At 37.1% G+C, this 24,621-nt stretch overlaps 1 protein-coding gene and 1 long non-coding RNA gene across 2 annotated transcripts in view; one reads left to right on the top strand and one right to left on the bottom strand.

The window, feature by feature from the left end:
* Nucleotides 1-24,621, top strand: part of LOC140739410 (uncharacterized) — a 972,090-nt gene that overhangs the window by 91,675 nt on the left and 855,794 nt on the right. The window lies entirely within an intron of this gene.
* The window catches only part of LOC140739408 (prenylcysteine oxidase 1-like), a 63,529-nt gene that overhangs the window by 33,753 nt on the left and 5,155 nt on the right, over nt 1-24,621 (bottom strand). Inside the window, exon 2 of the mRNA XM_073067690.1 lies at nt 12,646-12,852. Coding sequence (XP_072923791.1) covers nt 12,646-12,852 — 207 coding nt within the window. The remainder of the gene's footprint in view (nt 1-12,645; nt 12,853-24,621) is intronic.

The raw sequence follows: 24,621 nt of genomic DNA, 5'->3' as shown, positions 1-24,621 counted from the left end.
AGACTAAGTGTGTAAATGTAGGAGGGGACTATGTTGAAAAATAAATGTGCTAGGTTTTCTAAAATTGTATCCTTTACCTTAGGCCACGAACTTATCAATCACCCCTTGTATTTAAAGCAAAGATTGATGGGTTTTTGATTGGTATGGGGAGAAGGATGAAGTTGATGGGAAAATATCAGCTGAAATTGAATGGGTCGAATGGCCTAATTCTGCATCCATGTCTCATGGTCTCAGATGTCTCTAAAAACACACCTGGTGGCCTAAGTTAGTAAACATTTCATAATCACAAAGGCCTGCAGTTCCATTTCCCCAAGACTGTTATACTTGATTATTCTGGTAAAATTCTATCTCATGATGTATTACGTCCAATACTTCAATAAGTCATTTTGTAACAGCTTGATTTGTGGTAATATTTAACGCACTAAAATCGTTAACCGTGAACCAAACAAAACCTGGAGCAAAAGGAAACAAGTGGTAGAAACTAATTCCAATACCTACTCAATTCACAATGACTTGTCAAAACATCACTTCCAATACTTTCGGCTATCTCCTCAACTAACAATTGGCTTTCATCGTAGCAGACAGTATCTGTTCCATCTTACGCACACCTGCCCTCACCCGTTCCCTCCCACAGTAAAACAGGCTTCTAGTATCAATGGTTAATTCTCCACTCTACTTACAGTAATGCCAACACCAAATACATCATCCCAAACTCTTACAGCATTACAAAAAGGAAATGGCCCTGCAGATGATCCACCTTTCCCTAAAGCATCCAAGACACAGCACCTTTCAAAGTGCTTGACAATATCTGGATCCACAACTTCAGATTATATTACGACAACTTTGTAAAAAGAATTAGCTGATAGCAGGAGCTGATTATGGCAGTTTCTAGTTCCTATAGATACATGAAGCCTTTACTAATTATATTTTCAGATCAATGTTGTCACCCTCCTCATTGCACCCACATTGTTTTACATGAGATCATGCTTTTCAAACTTGCTGACTGCTTTGTCACCAAATTTCTGAGGAATCGGGTTACTAATGAGATCTACAAATCAGCTTAGCTGGCAATGACTATTCCCTGCACACCAAATCTGTTAATTCATCATTAATAATTATATCATGGCCATTGTTTGAGTGAAACCCAAACAATGTTTCGAAATCTTTAAGCCAAAAGGCTCAACAGACTTCAGCGTTACGGTGCCTTTTGAAAGGTAGTAACTGAGTATTGAAAGAAATTATGGAAGTTTTTTTTGAGGTGACAGCTAGACATAAGTAACATCATCCGGGTGCTCAAACCCATCCTTGACTGAAGGACTTAACTTTTACTGTAACTAAAATTACCACTTGTTCAAATTTACATCAACACCTAGGTAGGCTCTAATTACCGTAAGTACTGGGATCTGGCACAGACGAATCGGAATTCATTACTGTTATATGTATCGAAACATAGTTCAAAGCTTTACTTGCATGCTGCTCATATTGTTACATGATTCATTAAGATCAGAGGACACAATCTCGGAATAGAGCAGCGTTCCTTTACAGAGATGAGCAGGAAGAGGAATTTCTTTAGCCAGAGAGTGATGAATCTGTGGAATTCTTTACCACAGGCAGCTGTGGAGGCTAGGTCTTTCTGTATATTCAAGGCAGAGGTTGATAGATTCTTGACTGGTCAGGTGATGAAGGGATATGGGGCGAAGACAGGAGATTGGGGCTGAGAGGAAAGTTGGATAAGCCGTGATGAAATGGTAGAGCACCACCAGACTTGATGGGCCAAATGGCCTAATTCTACTCCTGTATCTTATGGTCTTATTAAAGTAGGACAAGATAAGACAGTATCAACACAGAATATAGAGTACGAGCTACAGAGAAAATTTAGTGCAGGTAAACAATAAGGTGCAAGATCATAACGAGGTAGGTTGTAAGGTCAAGAGCCTAACATCCTACTAAAGAACTATTTAATGTTCTTGTAACAGAGGGATAGAGCTGTCTTGCAGCCTGGTAGTATATGCTTTCAGGTTTTTGTATCTTCTACCTAATGGAAGAGGGGAGAAGAGAGAGTGGGTGGGGTCACTGATAATGCTGGTTGCTTTACAGAGGAATGAGAAATATAAACAAAGTCCATGGAGGGAAGGGAGGCTGGTCTCCATGACATACTGAGCTGTGTGCACAACTCTCTGCAGTTCTTCTGGTCATATGCATATCAAGCCATACGCATCCAGATAGGATTCTCTCTATGGTCTGTCGATAAAAATTGTTAAGCATTGATGGGGACATGCCAAATTTATTTAGCCTACTGAGGAAGCAGAGATTTTTTGGCCATGATGTCAATGTGGCTGGACCAGGATTGGCTACTGGTGACGTTCACTCCTGAAAACTTGAAATTCTTAACCCACTCGACCTCAAACCATGATTATATCGAATGGCAGGACAGGTAAGAAAGTCAGGTGTACAGGCGAGAGTCAGGTGGCCTACTCCAGCTCCAATTATTCTGTTCTTGTCAAGCAATCACCATCCATCAGAGGAATAAATACTGGAGATGCAACATTCTTTCAAGATCACACAGCACCAAAGCACCAGGTATAGACCTGTCACAATCAAACATGTTCTGATCATGAATGCAGAGGAAATTGAATGCATTTTACTGAGTGAGGATGAAGTAAAGGGATGTTACATTGAAACTAGATTTGGGACAGTTGTTCTATTTAAGGAATCTGAAACATTAGCTGATTCCCTCTGCACTCATCCTCCACAAACATTGTGTGTGTGTGTGTGTGTGTGTGTGTGTGTGTGTGTGTGTGTGTGTGTGTGTGTGTGTGTGTGTGTGTGTGTGTGTGTGTGTGTGTGTGTGTGTGTGTGTGTGTGTGTGTGTGTGTGTGTGTGTGTGTGTGTGTGTATTTTTACTTCAAAACTGGTGAACCAGTTGTATCTTGCTTCTGTACTACACTTATTAGAGTTGATTCATAGGATCAAAACTTTTTCTTGGTCAATTTTGTTAAAGGTATCATACAGCAAGCAGCTCAGGATTCAACTCTGCTTCACTGAAATCAGTGGAACCTAATTTCAGGAACAGGATGCAAAGTACAATTGCCATGCCATTTTATATTTTGTCAGCCAATCAAGGAATAATTTCCACCTCAAAATACATGGTTTTACACAGCAGCAAGCTCTGGGTAAATAACAATATGGTCCTCATTACAAAAAGCACATATCTCGATTCTGAAATCCAACCGATTTTAACATAAGAGTTTCCTTGAGATTGTATCCTTATATAAAAAAAATAAGTATGACCAGAGGTGCTTGGATTAATAATGACCTATAATCTATAATGCTACAAGTAAAACAGACAGAACTGTAATGGGCTGTCTAAATTTAGTGAGATTTTGAAATACTGTACACAATGAGATTAATGTGTAGATTGAGTGAAGATTCAATCCCGTGAAAAATATATTCTTATATAGACAAATATGGAGTTGATTAATCTGATTTTAAAAATTAATACAACAGTATCATCCATCCGGTGAAAAGTGGTCCTGAGATACTGGTGTTTCTCTGCACTGAATTAATTAAATGCCAATGACAATTGCAAGAAGTTATAAAGGCTGACAGAATGAGTGCATTTATATCTGGAAGACCGCAATAGGAGAAAACAAGGCATATTATACATATTCAAACACTGGAGAGGCCATAAGGGAGTCATCATACATCAGAAAGGTATGCTGGTGGAGGGCTGCAGCTGAGATCCAGATTAATAATAATTGATCTCAAGGTGGTTAAATTTTGACAGAAGATTATGGAAAGCAGGATCATATTCCTGTAATTTACAATGTGGGGGGGGGGGGGGAAACTTGATCATCCAACTATGACATAAAGTGTGTGGACAGAGACAAGATTTCAAGCAGTGAGAGAATGCGAGAGTACCACAGATAAAAGACCACAGCAAAGGAAGGTCACCTGATCAAAACGTGGTTATTATTTATGTGATGAGTTGTGCAAACACTACTCTCTGAGCTGTAAAATGACCACAGAACAGCCATCCTGTGAAATCAACTTGAAATCTAACAAAGGTTAATTTATACTAAAGCTAGGTTCAGAGTCTCTTTGTTCAACGTGTCAGTTGATAGAGGTAACAAGAGTCGACAAGAGAGACTATTTCTGTTATTCAGACAATCCAGGAAAAAGTCCAAAAATCACAACCAGACTCTACAGGAGTGAAATTATCACATTTCTACAAATAAGGCAATTTGCATACTCTTCTGCAAAAGGCAATAGATGCTAAATGACTTCCTAATTTGTTACAAAGGGTGGAGAGGGTTAGGCCTCAGAACAGCAGAAGCTCATGAATTGGCTGGAAGTCTTGCGGGGCTAAGTGGTTCTCTGAATATGTGCACTGAGTGGCCACATTATTAGGTACACCTGCTTCTTATTGCGAATATCTAGTCAGCCAATCATGTGACAGCAACTCAAGGCATAAAAGCATGCAGATATCATCAAGAGGTCCAGTTGTTGTTCAGACTAAACATCAGAATGGAGAAGAAACGTGAGCTAAGTGACTGGCTGTGGTGCCAGATGGGGTGGTCTGAATATCTCAGATCGCCACTATTTTCACACACAACAGTCTAGAACAGGGGTTCACAACCTGGAGTCTGCAGAGCTCTTGCTTAATCTTTTTGATCCATGGCATTAAAAAAAAAGGCTGAGAATCCCTGCTCTAGAGTTTACAGAAAATGGCGTGAAAAACAAAAAATATCCTGTCGGCAGTAGATCTGCGAAGGAAAATGACTTGCTAAATAGAGAGGTCAGAGAATGTTCAGGCTGGTTCAAGCTAACAGGAAGATGACAATAACTCAAATAACTATGTATTACAGCGGCGGAGTGCAGAAGAGCATCTCTGAACACACAACACATCAACCTTTGTGAAGTGGATGGGCTCCAGTAGCAGAAGACCATGAACTAACACTTAGTGGCCACTTTATTAGGTACAAGAGGTTCATAATAAATGAGTGTATATGCCTTTGCAGCAACCATCTCTTGCTACCTCCCCATTTTGTAACACACATTAGGGTTCTACTTGACATTCTTTCACAGCAGTAGCATAATATGTGAATATGCAATCGCATCTTCAGTATTAAAATGCAAAGACAAAAGGCCAAACAGCAGGCAAGTTCAAATTGGCAGAAACAACTGGACAGAAAAGGAAGTAAAAAGAAACAATGACCAGTTTTTCCTTGGATCAGAGAGATTAGCCATGACATGGATTAGCAAACGCATTGCACAAGAATGGTCGTCTGGTAAACTATACTAATACATTTGGTGCAATACCTCCACTTGTAAACAACGTCTTTAGTATTTACTATTGCAACAGTCAAAGATTCCATTCCTGTGCTAACACCACTTGTTTTCGAGATGGTGTCAAAAAAGCTGAGGTAGTCCAATTCTCAAGAGTAGGAACACATCAAAGAAAATGTGTGCTGTGTATATTGTAAAACAGCAACTTGTCTGTATTGTAACATCTAGTTAATGGAGCTAGTTAAGTCCTTGCCCTTTTGCCAACTAAGCTTGTGTCAGCATCTAGTGTAGTGCATTTAATATTGCTTTTAATATTTCAGCAATATTTGATTACTATTGTAAATATATTGTTTGATTATGCATTCTTTGTTTATATAATTATGGGTTATATCTAAGAAGTATGTGAATGGCTTGTGTCATTACATCAGCATTTCAATTATGAGCGCCTCATTTTAAAAAAAACAAAGCTAAGTAGACAAATATCCTGGCTCCTGGTGTTTTTCTTTCAATTAATTTCTGAAGTCACAAAATATAAAGTGATAATGAGGAAGTTTTAAAATGGACCCAAGATGACTACACGGCTGTTGAAGTGCAGCACATTTTTCTTAGGAAGGGGGGAGAGATGCTCAAGTTGAAGAAAAAGGTAGAAAACAGACAAAGTTAACAAGCAACAAGTATAGCCTCTGGTTCATAAACAACGGATACTGGGTGACAATAATAATAAATAAAAAGCAGAAATGGTTGGCTATATTGGATAGATAGATGCATTTGATTGCACAAGGGATAAATGGATGATGGATGCTGAATGAATTGAGTGGCATTTTGAAGCAAATGAAATAGCCGATGAAAAGCTAATGCCAGTGTTTCTCAGCGCAATAGGTGAAAAAGAATACCGTAGATTCCGGATTTTAAGCCGCTACTTTTTTCCCACATTTTGAACAGCTTTGAACTCTGCGGCCTTTAATACGGTGCGGCTAATGCATTATTTTTTTTCATGCCGCCAAAAACATTTTGCCTCGTAACAGTAGACCAATAAAATTGATGAGTAGTTCACAGAGGTCCAATGAAATTGTACGATAAATCAAGCGCACTTTCACAATTAAATTATTGTAAATCAGTCATTTGTACTCACCCTCATCAACATGGAAAACACTCGAAGAAAAGCATTGTGCTGCCTTTATGGCAGTTATTTAGTTTATAATATTTTCACTTAGTAATTCATTTTCTAGTTAAAGTTAGAAGAGTTTTAACTATATTTGTTTTCTGTACTACATCGCGGGATGCTATGACGTCACACCCGGTTTCGCCGCGTCTTGTGGGAAAATGCCGTTTGCGATAAACGGGACGGCGGGGGCGAGCGGCGGAGCGGCGGAGCCAAAACGCTGCTTTTAAGTTAAAGGCGATCAATAACTTTTCCTGGTAGGCTGCAGTATATATATTTTTTACCAGTCGTTAGGAGATATTGGAATATTGTTCAGTAAAAAAGTATTCGCAACGTATATTTGAAAGTAGCCGCGTTACAGGCACGGTTCGAAAAAAAGCATTTGCAATATGTATTTGTTTATGTTACCATATGGATTTAATTAAAAGTTAAAAAATCCTCACGTGTAATATCTTTCTGTGTAAATATCTCATATTACAACGTGGGACACCTGCGGCCGAAAATCCGGTGTGGCCGAAAATCCGGTGCGGCCTGTACAAGTAAAAAATTGATTTTCTTTCTAAAATTAGAGCCAGCGGCTTTTAATCAGGTGCGCTCTGTAGTCCGGAATCTACGGTAGTTTGCTTAAAAGTTTAACTGCTCCAGCCAAACCATTCAAAATGAGTTTTGTTTATATCATGAATGTAATACAGGAACATTTGGAACCAAAACCATTGATGGTTGCAAAACACTTTAGGTTTCATAAGCGAAGGCGGTTTCCATTTCAGCTTACATGGCTGAATTGAAGAGATTGTCTGAGCTTTGTCAAAGGGCTTTATCACTATAATACGCTTATTTTTGAAGTAGTATCGGCACTAGCACTCTGGCAGAAAATTATGGACCAGGTGCTGCAAAGCTGCCCAAGTACTCAGTGTTACCTGGATGAGCTTAATTATGCACAAAGAGATCATTTAGTTTGTGGAATTTTACAAGAAAGCATTCACAAATGGCAACGCAGCACACTCCACAAGCAATAACTCACCAGCTACGTTGTTCCTGGGTTGTGCCTTGCCCTCATGCTTGGATCTCCTCAAATCCAATCTGTGAAGAAGTATGCAGCACAAACGGCTGAGACAAATGGCGGGCTCTTCAAAGAAGGAGGTTTGATGTTTCACTCCTGAATAAGCAGTCCTGGTGAGGGACTACAGAGATAATCAAAATGGGTACTTGGAAAAATTAAGGACAGAACTGGACCACACTCCTACACTGTGGAGATTGCATCTGATGTCATCTGGAGACGACACATTGATCAGTTGAGAAGAGCAGAGCCAATTGTTAGAGAAGAAAAGTATCTACAGCTGTTAGAACCACTTCCTGCAGTCCCAGAGTCAATTACAACCACCACGAGACCCCTTTTTTTATACATAAAAAGCAATATATATGTAAATATATTGTTTGATTAAGCATTAATTGTTTTTGATAATAATCCAGTATGGGTAATATGCAAGAACTACATGAATAGCATACGTTGCTATGCCACGATGTGGTATGCAAGCGCCTCATTTTTTTAAAAAAAGAGGGAAGTAAACTAGACAAATATTCTGGCTCCTTTTTCTTTCGACTAGTTTCTGGAGTCACAAATGATAACACTGAGCTTGATGCTTACTCAGAAAAACTTATTATTCTGAATTCTAGATTTAAGCTATTCTCAGTGTTTCGTAGAAAATATATAAGAAAGCTGATACATTGAAAACTTTGAAAGAAGAAAGAAAGAACGTAGTTGTTCTGCCTCTGAAGGCGCTGTTCATTTTGTACAAACATCATTTCCTGTTCTTAAGCTGTCCTTCACATCATTTCCTGCACAGGTTAATTGGATTTTGACTTGGAGCAAACATGGTAAAAATACATCCATCTCCATCCACTCTTTAGTTGCCCTTGAAAAAGCAACATCTGTGAGTCTTAAATTTTCTTAATGTTGGTAAACAGTAAGTAGATGTTCTTTGAACGAAGTATGTTTATTGTTCATCGCTATTAAGGTAACGTTGCATCACAAGTTCACTCTAGGCACGGCATAGCTATATAGACTGTTGCACGTGTGTATTATCTTGTTTAATGCTGATCGTGGTGATCAACAATATTAATATATTCAGGTGCATGATGATTCTGTATTGAATCTAATACGTGCTTTATTTAACTTTCTGCACTTTCACAAAGTTTTCTCATTAAAAACCCTGAAAGAGCTTTCAGCTCAGGTGAATTTTGAGAAGGTGTTTCAACTTCCTGCCTAGCTTTGTACACAATACACTCCAAGGGCAGTAGAGTGTAAAGATAATTTGTCACCATAGGCATCGCCGAAGATTGGAGACACATCTGAATGCTGTACACTACGATGACAGCTTCTGACCCCAGCAACATTGACCACTGAGTCCTAAAGTTCAAGTTAGAATGTGGTACACTGATTGCACTGAAGCAAAACCTCGTTTAGTGTAGCTGCTGCACGATCCCGCGCCACAGCTGAAGCCGCAAGAATGACAGCAGAGTATGCTACGCGTGAAGCTGAAATGGTATTTGAAAAAGCTCGTGTAAACATGGAGAAAACTCGTGCAGAGGCTACACTGAGTGCGCTCAAGGAGGAGTGCGAAGTTGAGGCTGCCTTGGTAGAGGTAAAGGTGTATGAAGCAACAGCTGACTTGGACAATGGTGGTTGGCTCTCTAGGAAGTTAACCGAAGAACCAACCATAGATACAAGTTCTCTTATATGACATAGTTGCTCAACAGAGGATGAAATCAAAGCAGCAAAGATACAAACCAGCTTCCTGTCATGTTTCACACCAAATTTTTCCCCAGTCCTTCCCCTGAACTTGCATCCTCTGCTTCGGACTCAAACCCAAAGAAAGATGAGCCCTCATTTAAAGTACAAATTGAAAAGTATCCAAAGTCACCCAACATGAAAACACACTGGTATTCAGCACACCAGGGCTGAACAGTGCACCAAGTGCATCAGGCTCTCACCTTCCAACAGAAGCTACCACAGAACCAGCTCAGCCCTCACTCGCTGCACCAGGCTGTGGTGATAGACCACCACTGGACAATAGCTTAAGTGGGCTGAGTCTAGCCAGAGAAGCCCTGAAGTACAGTCAGTCTAAATGTAGACAAAACTGGCACCTGCAAGTGGTGGAGAATCTGGCGAGGGTAGCACAGAGAACTGGAGAACATGGATGGACACACAGTGCAGTAAGCACCAGAAGTCTTCAGGAAATGGAGCGAAGAACCTATTGACACTTCAGAATAATTAGACCCAGACACAGCTGTAAATTTAGAGTCGGTACCTTGGGTGACTGATTCCAGTACACCCACAGCAGGGTGACAGCTGAACATAATCAGATCTAGCTACTTCCCTCTACATTCAGAATCAGAATCAGATTTAACAACATGGCATATGTTGTGAAGTTTGTAGATGTACTTTGAAGGAAGTATCATGTTTATCATTCATCGCTATTAATTGTACCACAAGTTCACTCTAGCCCATGGCATATGGATTATAATGTCGCACGTCTGTATTAATTTGTCTAACACTGATCTACATCTGCAGCATGCTGCCGGCCACACTGGACCCCTACAATTCGCCTACCGACACAACCGATTGACAGCTCTACACACCGTCCTTACACATCTGGAGAAGAAGCATGCTTATGTGAGAATGCTGTTCTTGGACTATGGTTCAGCGTTCAACACCATAATTCCCTCCAGGCTCGAAAAGAAGCTCAGAAACCTTGGCCTTCACCCTGCCTTGTGCAGCTGGATCCTGGACTTACTGGCAGATCACCCAAAGGTGGTAAGAGTGGGCTCCCTCACCTCTACCCATCTGACCCTCAATACAGGTGCCCCTCAGGGCTGTGTCCTAAGCACCCCCCCATTTACTCTCTGTATACCCATGACTGTGTCACCACCCACAGCTCTAATCTGCTAATTAAATTTGCAGACAACACTACACCGATTGGCCTAATCTCAAATAATAATGAGGCAGCCTACAGAGAAGAAGTCATCTCTCTAACACAGTGGTGTCAAGAAAACAACCTCTCCCTCAATGTCACAAAAACAAAGGAGCTGGTTGTGGACTACAGGAGGAATGGAGACAGGCTAACTCCTATAGACATCAACGGATCTGGGGTTGAGAGGGTGAAGAACTTTAAGTCACTCTGAAGAACATCACCAAGGATCTTCCGTGGTTTGTACACACTGACTGTGTTGTGAAAATGGCACAACAGCGCCTCTTTCACCTCAAGACCATTGAAGAAGTTTGGTATGGCACCCCAAATTCTAAGAAATTTCTAAAGGGGCACAATTGAGAACATTGAGTGGCTGCATCACTGCCTGGTATGGGAACTGTACTTCCCTCAATAGCAGGAGTCTGCAGAGGAGCCCAGCACATCTGTAGATGTGAATTGCCCACTATTCAGGATATTTACAAAAACAGCTGTGTAAAAAGGGCCTAGATGATCATTGGAGACCGGAGTCACCCCAACCACTAACTGTTCCAGCTGCTACCATCTGGAAAACTGTACTGCAGCATAAAAGCCAGGACCAACAGGCTCCGGGACAGCTTCTTCCACCAGGCCATTAGACTGCTTAATTCATAATGACACAACTGTATTTCTATGTTCCACTGACTATCCTGTTGTACATGATATTATAAATTATTATAATTGCACATTTGGATGGAAACGTAATATGAAGATTTTTACTCATGAATATGAAGGATGTAAATAATAAAGTAAAATTCAATTCGTGAGAATAATCAATAATATTAGTATATTGATGCACGTGATGACTCTGTATTCAAGTCGTCACTTTTATTGTCATTTCGACCATAACTGCTGGTACAGTACACAGTAAAAATGAGACAACGTTTTTCAGGACCATGGTGTTACATGACACAGTACAAAAACTAGACTGAACTATGTAAAAAAAAACAACACAGAGAAAGCTACACTAGACTACAGACCTACACAGGACTACATAAAGTGCACAAAAAACAGTGCAGGCATTACAATAAATAATAAACAGGATAATAGGGCAAGATGTCAGTCCAGGCTTCAGGTATTGAGGAGTCTGATAGCTCGGGGGAAGGAACTGTTACATAGTCTGGTCGTGAGAGCCCAAATGCTTCGGAGCCTTTCCCCAGACGGCAGGAGGGAGAAGAGTTTGTATGAGGGGTGCATGGGGTCCTTCATAATGCTGTTTCCTTTGCAGATGCAGCGTGTAGTGTAAATGTCCGTGATGGTGGGAAGAGAGACCGCAATGATCTTCTCAGCTGACCTCACTATCCGCTGCAGGGTCTTGCGATCCGAGATGGTGCAATTTCCGAACCAGGCAGTGACGCAGCTGCTCAGGATGCTCTCAATACAACCCCTGTAGAATGTGATGAGGATGGAGGGTGGGAGATGGACTTTCCTCAGCCTTCGCAGAAAGTAGAGACGCTGCTGGGCTTTCTTTGCTATGGAGCTGGTGTTGAGGGACCAGGTGAGATTCTCTGCCAGGTGAACACCAAGAAATCTGGTGCTCTTCACGATCTCTACAGAGGAGTCGTTGATGTTCAGTGGGGAGTGGTCGCTCCGTGCCCTCCTGAAGTCAACAACCATCTCTTTTGTTTTGTTCACATTCAGAGACAGGTTGTTGACTCTGCACCAGTCCATTAGCCGCTGCATCTCCTCTCTGTAAGCTGACTCGTTGTTCCTGCTGATGAGACCCACCAGGGTCGTGTCATCGGTGAACTTGATGATATGGTTCGAGCTGTGTGTTGCAGCACAGTCGTGGGTCAGGAGAGTGAACAGCAGTGGACTGAGCACGCAACCCTGGGGAGTCCCCGTGCTCAGTGTGATGGTGTTGGAGATGCTGCTCCCGATCTGGACTGACTGAGGTCTCCCAGTCAGGAAGTCTAGGATCCAGTTGCAGAGGGAAGTGTTCAGGCCCAGTAGGCTCAGCTTTCCAATCAGTTTCTGAGGGATGATTGTGCTGAATGCTGAACTGAAGCATTCACGTAATGAAACACATATTGAATCTAATATGTGTTTTAACTTTATGCAGTTTCACAACGTTTTCTCATTAACAACTCCAAAGAAAGCTTACAGCTCGGGTGATTTTTTTAAGGCGGTGTTTAATTCCCTGCCTAGCTTTATACACAACACACTACGAGGAAAGTAAAATAGTCTTACCTAACTGTTTAACAAATTCTTGCATATAGAGATTGAGTGGGTGAAGGACAGAGCCACCAATTTCATAATGTTGACCATTTACAGTAATGGTAGCCAGCCGACCTCCAATAGCACCTTTTTCATAGACATCAATTTCAACATCGTGACCAAACTTCTGCCTAAGGAAATAAGCAGATGAAGATCCTCCAACTCCTGCTCCTATTATAGCTGTGGAAGACAGGAAAAGACATTCGTAATTCTGGTATGCATATTTTCTCTTACAATCTTTTTATTAATATTAATAATATGAACAAAATATAATTGATATATTAATAAAGGGATTACAAACATACAAATTCCCATTGCACATGAAAGAATACATAAGCAATGATTTCAGTATAAATGAGTTTTCCCCAAAACATGAACCATACAGTATATGTATGAACAAGGTAAATCTAGGTATTTCATAATATATGATATTAAAAAAAACAGAAAAAAGAAAAAAAAAGTTTGCAAAATTAACTAAACTACTAATCTAATAGCTAATAAAGAAAAAGAAGCAAAAAAAGAAAAACTAGAAAAAGAAAAAAAAGGGCTGTTTATAATATCTCACAAGAATACATAATCATCAGTGTCATCAACTCCGATCCTCTCAACATAAATAAGATTAAAGCTGGATAATCAAATAAGCTTGGAACAGAGTCATATTACATCATATGAAAATATTGAATAAATGGTCATATCTTTTCAAATTTAATAGAAGTATCGAATACACCACTTCTAATTTTTTCTAAATTTAAACATAACATAGTTTGAGAAAACCAATGAAATACAGTGGGAGGATTAATTTCCTTCCAATTCAACAAAATAGATCTTCCAGCCATCAGAGTGAGAAATGCAATCATTCGACAGGCGGAAGGAGATAAATGAAGTGAGTCCATCATTGGTAAACCAAAAATTGCGGTAATAGGATGGGGTTGTAAATCGATGTTCAATACCGCAGTGATAATATCAAAAATATCTTTCCAATATTTTTTCAAAAGCGGACATGACCAAAACATATGAGTTAAAGACGCGGTTTCAAATTGACATCTATCACAAATAGGATTTATATAAGAATAAAAGTGAGCTAATTTATCCTTGGACATATGGGCCCTATGTACGACCTTAAATTGTATTAATGAATGTTTGGCACATATAGATGATGTATTAACTAATTGAAGAATTCTATCCCAATTCTCAATAGGAATAATAAGATTAAGCCCTCTTTCCCAATCATGTTTTGTCTTATAAAGGGGCTCTGAACGTATCTTCATAATTATATTATAAAGTTTTGATATAAGCCCTTTTTGAAAAGGGTTTAATTCAAACAAACTCTCCAAAATATCTGAAGACACAAAATTTGGAAACGTAGGAAGTACCGTACTTAAAAAATGCCTAATCTGTAAATATCTAAAAAAAATGAAATCTAGGCAAATTATATTTATTAGATAATTGCTCAAAAGACATAAAACAATAGTCCAAAAATAAATCAGAAAATCTTAGTAATCCCTTAGTTTTCCAAGCAGAAAAAGCTTGATCTATAATTGAAGGGTGGAAAAAGCAATTAGATACAATAGGAATATTTAAAACGAATTGAGTCAACCCGAAAAATTTCCGAAATTGAAACCATATACGTAAAGTATGTTTAACTATCGGGTTGTCAATTCGTTTCGGCAATTTAGAAAGAGCAAAAGGGAGAGAAGTCCCTAAAATAGAACCCAGAGCATAACCTGGTACCAATTTAATTTCCAAACTCACCCAATGAGGGCCAAAAGATCCATCCCAGTCTTTCAACTAACATAACAAATATCTAATATTAACTGCCCAATAATAAAATCTGAAATTAGGTAATGCCAACCCACCTTCCTTCTTTGTCTTCTGTAAGTATATTTTACCTAACCTGGGATTTTTATTCTGCCATATATATGAGGAAATTTTTGAATCAACATTAGTAAAAAAAGATTTCAGAATAAAAGTTGGTACCGCTTGAAAAATATATAAAAACTTAGGTAAAATAACCATCTTAATAGCATTAATCCTACCTATGAGAAAAAAAGATAATGGTGACCACTTAGTAAACAAGCATTTAATCTGATCAATTAAGGGTAAAAAATTAAACCTAAATAATTCTTTATGGTTTTTTGTGATTTTAATCCCTAAGTAAATAAAAGAGTCATTAACTAATTTAAAAGGTAAATTTCCATAAATTGGGACCTGTCTATTCAAAGGAAACAATTCACTCTTATTAAGATTTAACTTATACCCAGAAAACTCACTAAATTGAGCCAACAATGATAGAACTGCTGGAATAGATTTCTCAGGGTTAGAAATGAATAATAATTAATCATCTGCATACAAAGATAACTTATGAATATCTGTCCCACGATTAATGCCCGAAATATCCTGTGATTCTCTAATGGCAATTGCCAAAGGTTCTAAAGCAATGTTAAATAGTAATGGGCTAAGAGGACAGCCTTGTCTAGTGCCCCGAAATAAACGAAAAAAGGGAGATCTTTGATTATTAGTAAACACCAAGGCTACTGGAGTGTGATAAATCAGTTTAATCCAGGAAATGAATGTCGGACTAAAATTAAACTTCTCCAACACATAAAATAAGTAAGGCCCTTCAACTCTATCAAATGCTTTCTCCGCGTCTAATGAAATAACACATTCTGAAGTGCTATGTGAAGGAGTATAAACAATATTCAGTAATCTCCTAACATTGAAAAAAGAATAGCGATTTTTAATAAAACCGGTTTGATCTTCCGAAATAAATTGGGGTAATACCTTCTCCAGCCTGGATGCCAGTAACTTGGAAAAGATCTTGGAGTCTACATTCAATAAAGATATTGGTCTATAGGATGCATAGTCAGTAGGGTCTTTATCTTTCTTCAGTATTGAAGAAATGGAAGCTCTATAAAAAGATTGTGGCAAATTCCCCAATCTAATTGCTTCTTCAAAAACCCTGCATAACCAAGGAGAAAGAGTAGCGGAAAAACATATAAAAAATTCTACTGTATACCCATCTGGACCTGGTGCTTTCCCAGAATTCATTGAGGAAATAACTCCTTTAATTTCTGCATCCGTAATAGGAGTATCTAATATTGAAAGATCATTGGATGATAATTTTGGAAAATTCAATTTCCCAAGAAAATCACACATGGTATTATGATCCTGAGGGAATTCAGATTGATACAGGGAGGTATAAAAGTCTTGAAATGACTTATTTATCTCATCATGGTTAACTGTCAAATCCCCATTCTGCTGACGAATCTTAGTGATTTGACGTTTAACCAAAACATTCTTCAACTGACTAGCTAACAGTTTACCCGATTTATCACTATGTATATAAAAATCAGATCTGGTTTTCATTAATTGATTTTCAATCGGAGATGTAAGTAATAAATTATGTTCCGTTTGAAGTTCAACCCTTTGTTTGTAAAGCTCCTTACTAGGAGTGATCAAATATTTCTTGTCAATCTCTTTAATTTTATCAACCAATAAAAGAGTTTCCTTCTTAATGCGTTTTCTCAGACCAACAGAGTAAGAGATAATCTGTCCACGTATATACGCTTTAAAAGTGTCCCAAAGTGTTCCACAAGAAATATCATCCGTGGAATTAGTTGAAAAGAAGAAATCGATCTGTTCCTTCATAAATTTAATAAAGTCCGGATCTTGCAGTAAGGTAAAGTCAAATCGCCATTGTCTAACATTAGAAGCTGTATCCGTAAATTTAATAGAAAGTTTTAATGGAGCATGGTCAGAGATAGCTATAATATCATAATTACAACCAATTACCGATGGAATAAAACAAGAGTCAATAAAAAAAAAATCAATTCTCGAATAAGAATGATAAACATGTGAGAAAAAAGAAAACTCTTTGTCGTTAGGATGCCGAAATCTCCAAATATCAAAAACTCCATTATCAGTCAAAAAGGAGTTAATACAAGTGGCCGACTTATTGGGTAAAGTCTGAATAGATATAGATTTGTCCATCAAAGGATTTAAACAACAATTAAAGTCACCACCCATTATTAACTTATATTCATTTAGATTAGGTAAAGAAGTAAATAAGGACTTAAAAAAATCAGGACAATCCACATTTGGAGCATAAACATTAACCATAGCAACCTTTTTATTACAAAGTAAACCCGTAATTAACAAAAATCTACCATTCGGATCCGAAAGGATATCGTGTTGAACAAATGCAATAGAGGAGTCAATAAAAACTGAAACTCCCTTTACTTTGGCATTCGAATTCGAATGATACTGTTGACCTCGCCAAGACCTAAAAAAGCGATAGTTGTCCTCCTTCCTCACATGAGTTTCTTGTACAAAAATGATATGAGCATTAAGTCTTTGGAATACTTTGAAAATCTTCTTTCGTTTAATCGGATGGTTTGAACTATTAGTATTCCAAGACACAAAATTAATGGTCTGAGCCATGCTTCTAAAGTCAACCCTTTGATATAAAAAGGGTTAACCAAATTATAAACTCATGCACCCGGAAGAGGAACAAAAATAAAGAGCGGACCCGGAAGTGACGACATCGTAGACATATTTGAAGTTCAAAAACAGCCCAAATGAAAAAACTAAAACAAACTGGTAGAAGAAAAATAAAATTAGAAAACAGACCATCCCCAACCCCCACAAGAAAAAGAAAAAAAGCCAAAATATGGCTAGAAAAAGGAAAAAATGAGACTAATTCTACCCCCTTATCAGCGGAAGACCACTCCGTATGTAAAGGATATATATTTAAAAAACCACCCCGACTTTAAAAATTATAATCACTATACTAAAACCACACTTCTTAATATACTTAGTTGTAAAAAAAATATAATCACTAAAAGCTTATAAATCGGGTTATAACCCAAACAAATCAAGAAATATTTAAACTATGATAAGCAATGCATTATAGGAAGAAGATGAGAGAAGAAAAAATAACGCCATCTTAAACAAAACCAAGAATATTTTTCCAAAAAACCACCATCTTAATAAAAAAGAATTCACCTTCGAAGGGTTAAAAATACACCTTCGAAGGAACAAAAATAATAGTCAAAAATATAGTATAATGGTTAAAGTGTATAAAACAGAGCGATTAATATAACGAAAACACACTTTAACTTAAATATAAAGTATAGGATAAACCTACACCAATAACCAGAGACTAAATCTGGTTTGAGGAATCGAAAACCATCTTACATGATCAGAGTCACTCATTTATTAGAGATTAGTGTCTATAGCAGTAGGGAAGTTCTCCAGATAACTTCTCGCTTCAGATGTAGAAAGGAAAACCTGGCGTGGAGCATTTGATGGAGAAATTCTAAGCTTCGCAGGGTATAAGAGCGCAGGTTTTAGATTTTTCTCATAACATTCAGACATCAGAGGTTTAAAAAGAAGCCTTTTCTTCATAACTTCAGGACTAAAATCTTCAACCAAACGGAAATAGTAATCTTGAAATTTAACCATTCCAACCCGCCGAGCCACACGAATAAGTTGTTCTTTGTCATGTACATAATGAAACCGGACAATTACCACCGAAGGTTTAGCTGGAGCACTCGATGATTGACGCCAAATTCTATGTGCTCGATCAAGTAACGGAAGGTTATCTGGGAAAACCGACGGGAACGCATCTTTTAAAAATTGAGCAAAATATTTCGAAGGGTCGTCTTTTTCTATGCCGTCTGGGAGACCAAGTATACGTAGGTTCTGTCTTCTGGACCGGTTCTCAAAGTTGACACACTTGGCTTTAAGTGTTTCCACCAATTTAGTGGTCGAAATTAAATCCTGTTGCAATTTTTCAATTGTCAAATCTCGTTTCCGAGCTTCTTCTTGCAGAGACGCGATAAGAGCTTGCTGCTGGTTAATTACTAAATCCGTCTTAACCATATAATCTTGAAAAGCCTTTATATCTTGTTTAAAAACTTGGTGTAGTTCATCGAATTTTTTATCCAAAACCTCCATAAGCAGTTCATAAGTTAACTCATTGCTTTGCAGTTGAGCTTGCTTCTTTCCATTACCGTTCGGGTTGCGCCCAGGTTCTCGTCCTCTAGATCTAAGAGCCATTTCTGTTTGCATATCTTCAAAAATTCACAATAAACTCTTAACAATAAGTCCAAAAAAATAGCAAGAATCTTTTGGTGTAGGTAAAAATAAGTTGGATAAGGGTGATCAAAGGTTAAAAAAAGTAAAGGTTATGGAGCGAATCTAAAACAGTACTCACTCCATGAGCGTCTCCCGCTGACTCCCTGGTATGCATATTTTGGCTACATTGATGCTACTATAACAATACTCACATATAAAGAAAGTTTCAAAATAACTTATTAAATGTAACAAAAGATTAAACTGACAAAGGGTCTCGGCCCGAAATGTCGACAGTGCTTCTCCTATAGATGCTGCCTGGCCTGCTGTGTTCTACCAGCATTTTGTGTGTGTTGTTGGTTGAAAAGATTAAACTGATAGTTAGCAAATGCCAGGATAAAGATTCCCACTTTGATAATAAAGTGTCTGGAAGTATCTAGTTTAATTGTGCTCTGGAAATAAAAGGAAATATATTCCTGAAGTGTGATCAATACCACTTACTTCAAAATTATATCTCTGAAGTCCACTTACTAAATTACTTTTCAATCTATAAAGTTGACTTCAGCAAGAATTCAAGGAAAGCTTTTAATTAAAAAGTGATCATACTACAGTGAAATACAAAGGTTTTGAAATAATTCCTCACTTTATTACTGTTAATTACCTTTCCTCCCACTTTAAGTGCTGATTAGTTGCTAGTTGTGGTCCTGTTACCAGGCAGAATTCAGTACTTTGCTTAGCTTCCCTTGACAATATTAATCTTGACAATATACTTACCCACAATCATCCTCATTCCAGTACCCATAGCCTTGTCCATGTCTGTGACTACTAGATGACCAGCGTTAAGAATTCTCATAGACCTCTCGAAATGCTGACCATTCTGAGGCCAACCAAAGAACCAACTTTTGACAGCCAAGGTTTCATCATCAACATAATCTCAGGTAGTCTTGAAAATTAGGCACCCCGATACTTTCCTTCTCTCTTCTTCTGGAAGTAGAAACTTGGGTGTTAGAAGGTTGGCTGAGAGCCTAGTTCTGGTATTGTCATCTCATTGACTTTAAACAGAGAGTATCGAATGAGTTTCACAACCCAACTTGATGCTGATCTCACCCATTATGTGTATACAACATGCACCTTCTACAGAAAGAGGCTGGGGTCTCAAGATGGCGCTCATGGAGTAAACCGCTTCTAGGCTTTGCTCCAAACCTTTTACGTCTTTTTAACCTACAAACACCCCTTAAAGGATCTTTTTATACTTATTCTAAAGGGGTCTAAACATACAGAATTTTTCTTTTTAATTATTTGAATTATTCTCAACTTGCTGAAATTCTAGAGCAAAAGAATCGAAACAGACGAAAGAACCGATAACTTTAGAATCAATTGTGAAGCTTATAGAAGACAAATTTGAAGAACTGGAGAGAAAAATAACCGTAAAGTTTTTTCAGTTTGATGAGCATTTGAAACTAGTTGAAGAAAAGCTCCAGACACTTTCACTGGAATCACAAAAACAACAAGCAAGTATTTTGGCTCTTGAAGAAACCGCTTGCAAGAAAGATCGTATAATTGAAAAAATACAAGAAGAGCAAACTTCGACTTCTCAACAGATGGATTGTTATAAAGTTAAAATTACTGATTTGGAAAATCGCTCTCGAAGACAAAATCTTCGATTAATTGGGATTCCGGAAAAATTTGAGAGCGGTGATCTTACCGTTTTCTTCTCTAAATTTCTAATGGATGTCTTGGGTCCAGAGGTACTGGACTCTCCCCCGGTAATCGATCGGGCACACCGTGTCTCCCGTTTTCGGTCGGATTCAAGTTTGAAACCACGACATGTAATTCTTCGGATCCATTACCCTCATACCAAAGAACGTTTGATTCGGGCGGCTCGAAAAAAAGGTATGATCAGCTATCAAGAGTTTAAATTTCGCATTCTGGAAGATTATAGCCCTGAAGTTTTAAGGGCGAGAATGGCTTTTAGATCAGTTATGTCGAAATTTCACCAGAAAGGCTGCAAGCAAGCGCTGTTATTTCCAGCATACTTGAGAGTCACTCTTGATGACGGAACTTTTCGGCTGTTTAAATCTCCAGCGGATGCTCAAAGTTTTCTGGAACAATGACATTCTATCGGGCTGACTAATGTAATTTAGCCTATAGATTTGGATCTGTTACAGAATGATGTTTGGTTTTTTTTTGGGTATGGCTTACATGTATTTCTTATATACGGTTAAAGCTCTTTTTGCTCGGTTCATTTTGACTTTATTATTTTTCCATATTATTAATCTATTAGCGTCTCCTTTTGCTTTTCTTTTTAAGCTGATATACGCTTTTTTATACTCTTAACATTTAAATATTAAGATTTTTTTAAAAAATAAAATGTCGTTTCTTCTTCCCGGCAGACTTTAGTGCTTGGAACATCATATCTGTTTTGATGTGTTTGAAAGTTTTAAACTTTCATTTAAAATACCAATCCAGTATTAGTCATTTATGGGTTTTATCGTTTTAATTCTTTTTAACCCTTTTGTTTATATACATTTATAATACTAATTTTATATTTTAACTTTTGTTATACCAACCCTCTCTTATAATGTGGGTTGTTTGTATTTTTTTTAACTTTGTTGTGTCTGAGTTGCCGTCTTGAGACACGGGGGTAATTTTAGTATTAGATTGCTTGCTTGCCTCTTTTTGGCTTTTTTCCTGGGGTTTTGAGGGTGGAGGGAGGGGGATTTTTCTTTTTTCTTTTCTTTTTGCTTGCTTTCTGCTTAGTTTTATTTCATGGGCTTATATGAAACTACAAAAATGGTCGCAGTGCCGTGACTTCCGGTTTCTCCTTGAACTTACTTCCTTCTTCCGGGTTCATGAGTTCACTTTTTTTTCAAACTTATGTGTTAATTGTAATAAATATTGTCAATATGGATAGGACTATTAACTTTGTTTCTTGGAATACTAATGGTTTAAATCATCCGAACAAATGGAAAAAAACATTCAAAGTATTCCATAGAATGAATGCTAACGTTATTTTTGTACAAGAGACTCATGTAAGGAAGGTGGATAGTCAACTGTTGTTTAGGTTTTGGAAGGGCCAAGAGTATCACTCAAATTCGCAAGCCAAAGTGAGAGGTGTTTCCATTTTTATAGATTCATCAACTTCTTTTATACATCATGAAACAATTTCAGATCCGCAAGGTAGATTTTTGCTTATTACTGGTCTACTTTTTAATCAAAAAGTTGTTTTAGTTAATGTTTATGCTCCAAATACTGATTGTCCTGAATTTTTTAAATATTTATTTACATCCTTTCCTAATTTGAACCAATATAGATTGATAATGGGTGGGGATTTTAACTGTTGTTTAAACCCTTTGATGGATAGATCCAAGCCCACCCAAATTCTTCCGAATAAATCGGCTTCTCTCATTAACTCTTTTATGATTGATTCAGCTATTTGTGAAATTTGGCGTTTTTTTTACACCCTAACGACAAAGAGTTTTCATACTTTTCCCATGTTTACCATAATTACTCAAGAATTGATTACTTTTTCATTGATCACCATTTACTTACAGATGTTATGGATTGTAAGTATGACTCTATTACCATATCTGATCATGCACCTTGGAAGTTATCTATTAAGATGACGGATTCATATATTAATACTAAAGGTTCGAGGTTTAATCCTGTTTTATTGCAGGATCCTGACTTTGTCAACTTTATTAAACAGCAAATTGATTTGTTTTTCTCAACAAATTTTACAGCAGAGATCTCTAGTGGAACTTTGTGGGATACTTTTAAGGCATATATTCGTGGACAGATTATTTCATATTCTGCTGGAGTTAGGAAATGAACTAATTCTAAAATATTAATACTAGTTGATAAAATCAAAGCAATTGACAAGATTTATTCAATGGCCCCTAGCAAAGAACTTTATAAAGAAAGAGTGGAACTTCAAATGGAGCATAGCTTACTATTATCCTCCTCAATTGAAAGTCAGTTAATTAAATCAAAAGCCCAATTCTATATATATGGAGATAAGTCTGGTAAATTACTAGCTAATCAATTGAAAATTGTTTCGGATAAACGACAGATTACTAGGATTCGTAAACAAGATGGTACTTTGACGATCGATCACAAAGAGATAAATAAAGCCTTTCAAGATTTTTATAATTCCTTATATCAATCAGAATGTGCTAAGGACTCTTCTATAATAAATTAATTTTTAAGGAAATTGAATATTCCAAAAGTAACTGTTGAGGATAGTGTATTTTTGGATACACCTATTACGGAGTCTGAAATAGAAAAGGCTATTTTTTCAATGAATTCGGGTAAAGCTTCTGGTCCAGATGGTTTTTCTACAGAATTTTTAAAATCTTTTTCTTCCATACTTTCTCCTTGGCTTTGTAAAATTTTTAAAGATGCATTAAGTATAGGTAAACTACCACAATCTTTTTATGAAGCTTCTATTTCTTTAATTCTTAAAAAAGATAAAGACCCTACTGAATGCGCATCCTATCGGCCTATATCCTTGTTGAATACGGATTTTAAGATTTTTAGTAAAATTTTGGCTATTAGATTAGAAAATATATTACCTCGAATTATTTCTGAAGATCAGACCGGATTTATTAAAAATCGCTATTCATCTTTTGACATTAGAAAATTAATTAATATTATTTATACCTCTTCATCTAAAATACCAGAATGTGTCATTTCTTTAGATGCCGAAAAAGCATTTGATAGAGTCGAATGGCCATATTTATTTAATACAATGCAACATTTTAATTTTAGTTCAAAATTTATATCATGGATTAAATTAATATACCATAAACCCCTAGCTTCGGTTTTTACCAATAATCAAAGATCCCCTTTTTTTCAGCTATTTTGTGGTACAAGGCAAGGTTGTCCTTTAAGTCCTTTATTATTTGACATTGCTTTAGAACCCTTGGCTATAGCTATTCGTGAATCACCCAATATTTTCGGTATTACCCGTGGGGAGACGATGTATAAGGTATCATTATATGCGGATGATTTGTTATTATATATATATCTGACCCTGAAAGATCTATTCCTGCTATTTCTTCTTTGCTCGCTCAATTTAGTAACTTTTCTGGTTATAAATTGAATTTTAATAAGGGTGAACTATTTCCATTAAATATGCAAGTTCCAATTTATAATCATGTACCATATAGAATTGTTACAGATTATTTTACTTATTTAGGTATTAAAATTACTAAAAAACAAAGATTTATTTAAAATTAATTTTCTACCTTTAATCGATCAAATTAAGCAACTTGCTAATAGGTGGTTTCCATTATCTTTGTCTTTGGTAGGCAGAGTTAATGCCATTAAGATGATGATACTACCTAATTTTTTATATTTATTTCAAGCATTACCAATTTTTATTCCTAAATCTTTTTTTGATATGGTTGACTCTAAAATATCTTCTTATTTGTGGCAGAACAAAAATCCTAGACTAGGCAAAAAATATTTACAGAAGCCTAAGAAGGAGGGCGGCTTGGCTCTACCAAACTTAAGATTTTACTATTGGGCAGTTAATATATGGTATTTAATATTCTGGACACAAGAATCGACTACAGCTGCTTGCCCACAATGGGTAAATTTGGAATGTAAATCTGTGCAAGATTTTTCATTGATCTCAATCTTAGGATCTTCACTTCCTTTTTCATTATTTAAAATGAATAAACAGATAACTAATCCCATAGTCAAGTATACATTACGAATTTGGTTTCAATTTCGTAAATTTTTTGGCTTGAATAAGTTTATGCTGTCATGTCCTATAATATCTAACTACTTCTTTCGGCCTTCATCTATAGATCAAGCTTTTCTATTATGGAAAACAAAAGGTATAACATGTTTTCGTGATCTGTTTTT

Source organism: Hemitrygon akajei, chromosome 15 (assembly GCF_048418815.1).
Source record: "Hemitrygon akajei chromosome 15, sHemAka1.3, whole genome shotgun sequence".
Taxonomy (NCBI): Eukaryota; Metazoa; Chordata; class Chondrichthyes; order Myliobatiformes; family Dasyatidae; genus Hemitrygon; species Hemitrygon akajei.
Note: the sequence above shows the minus strand (reverse complement) of the source record. Positions and strands in the feature narration are given on the sequence as shown.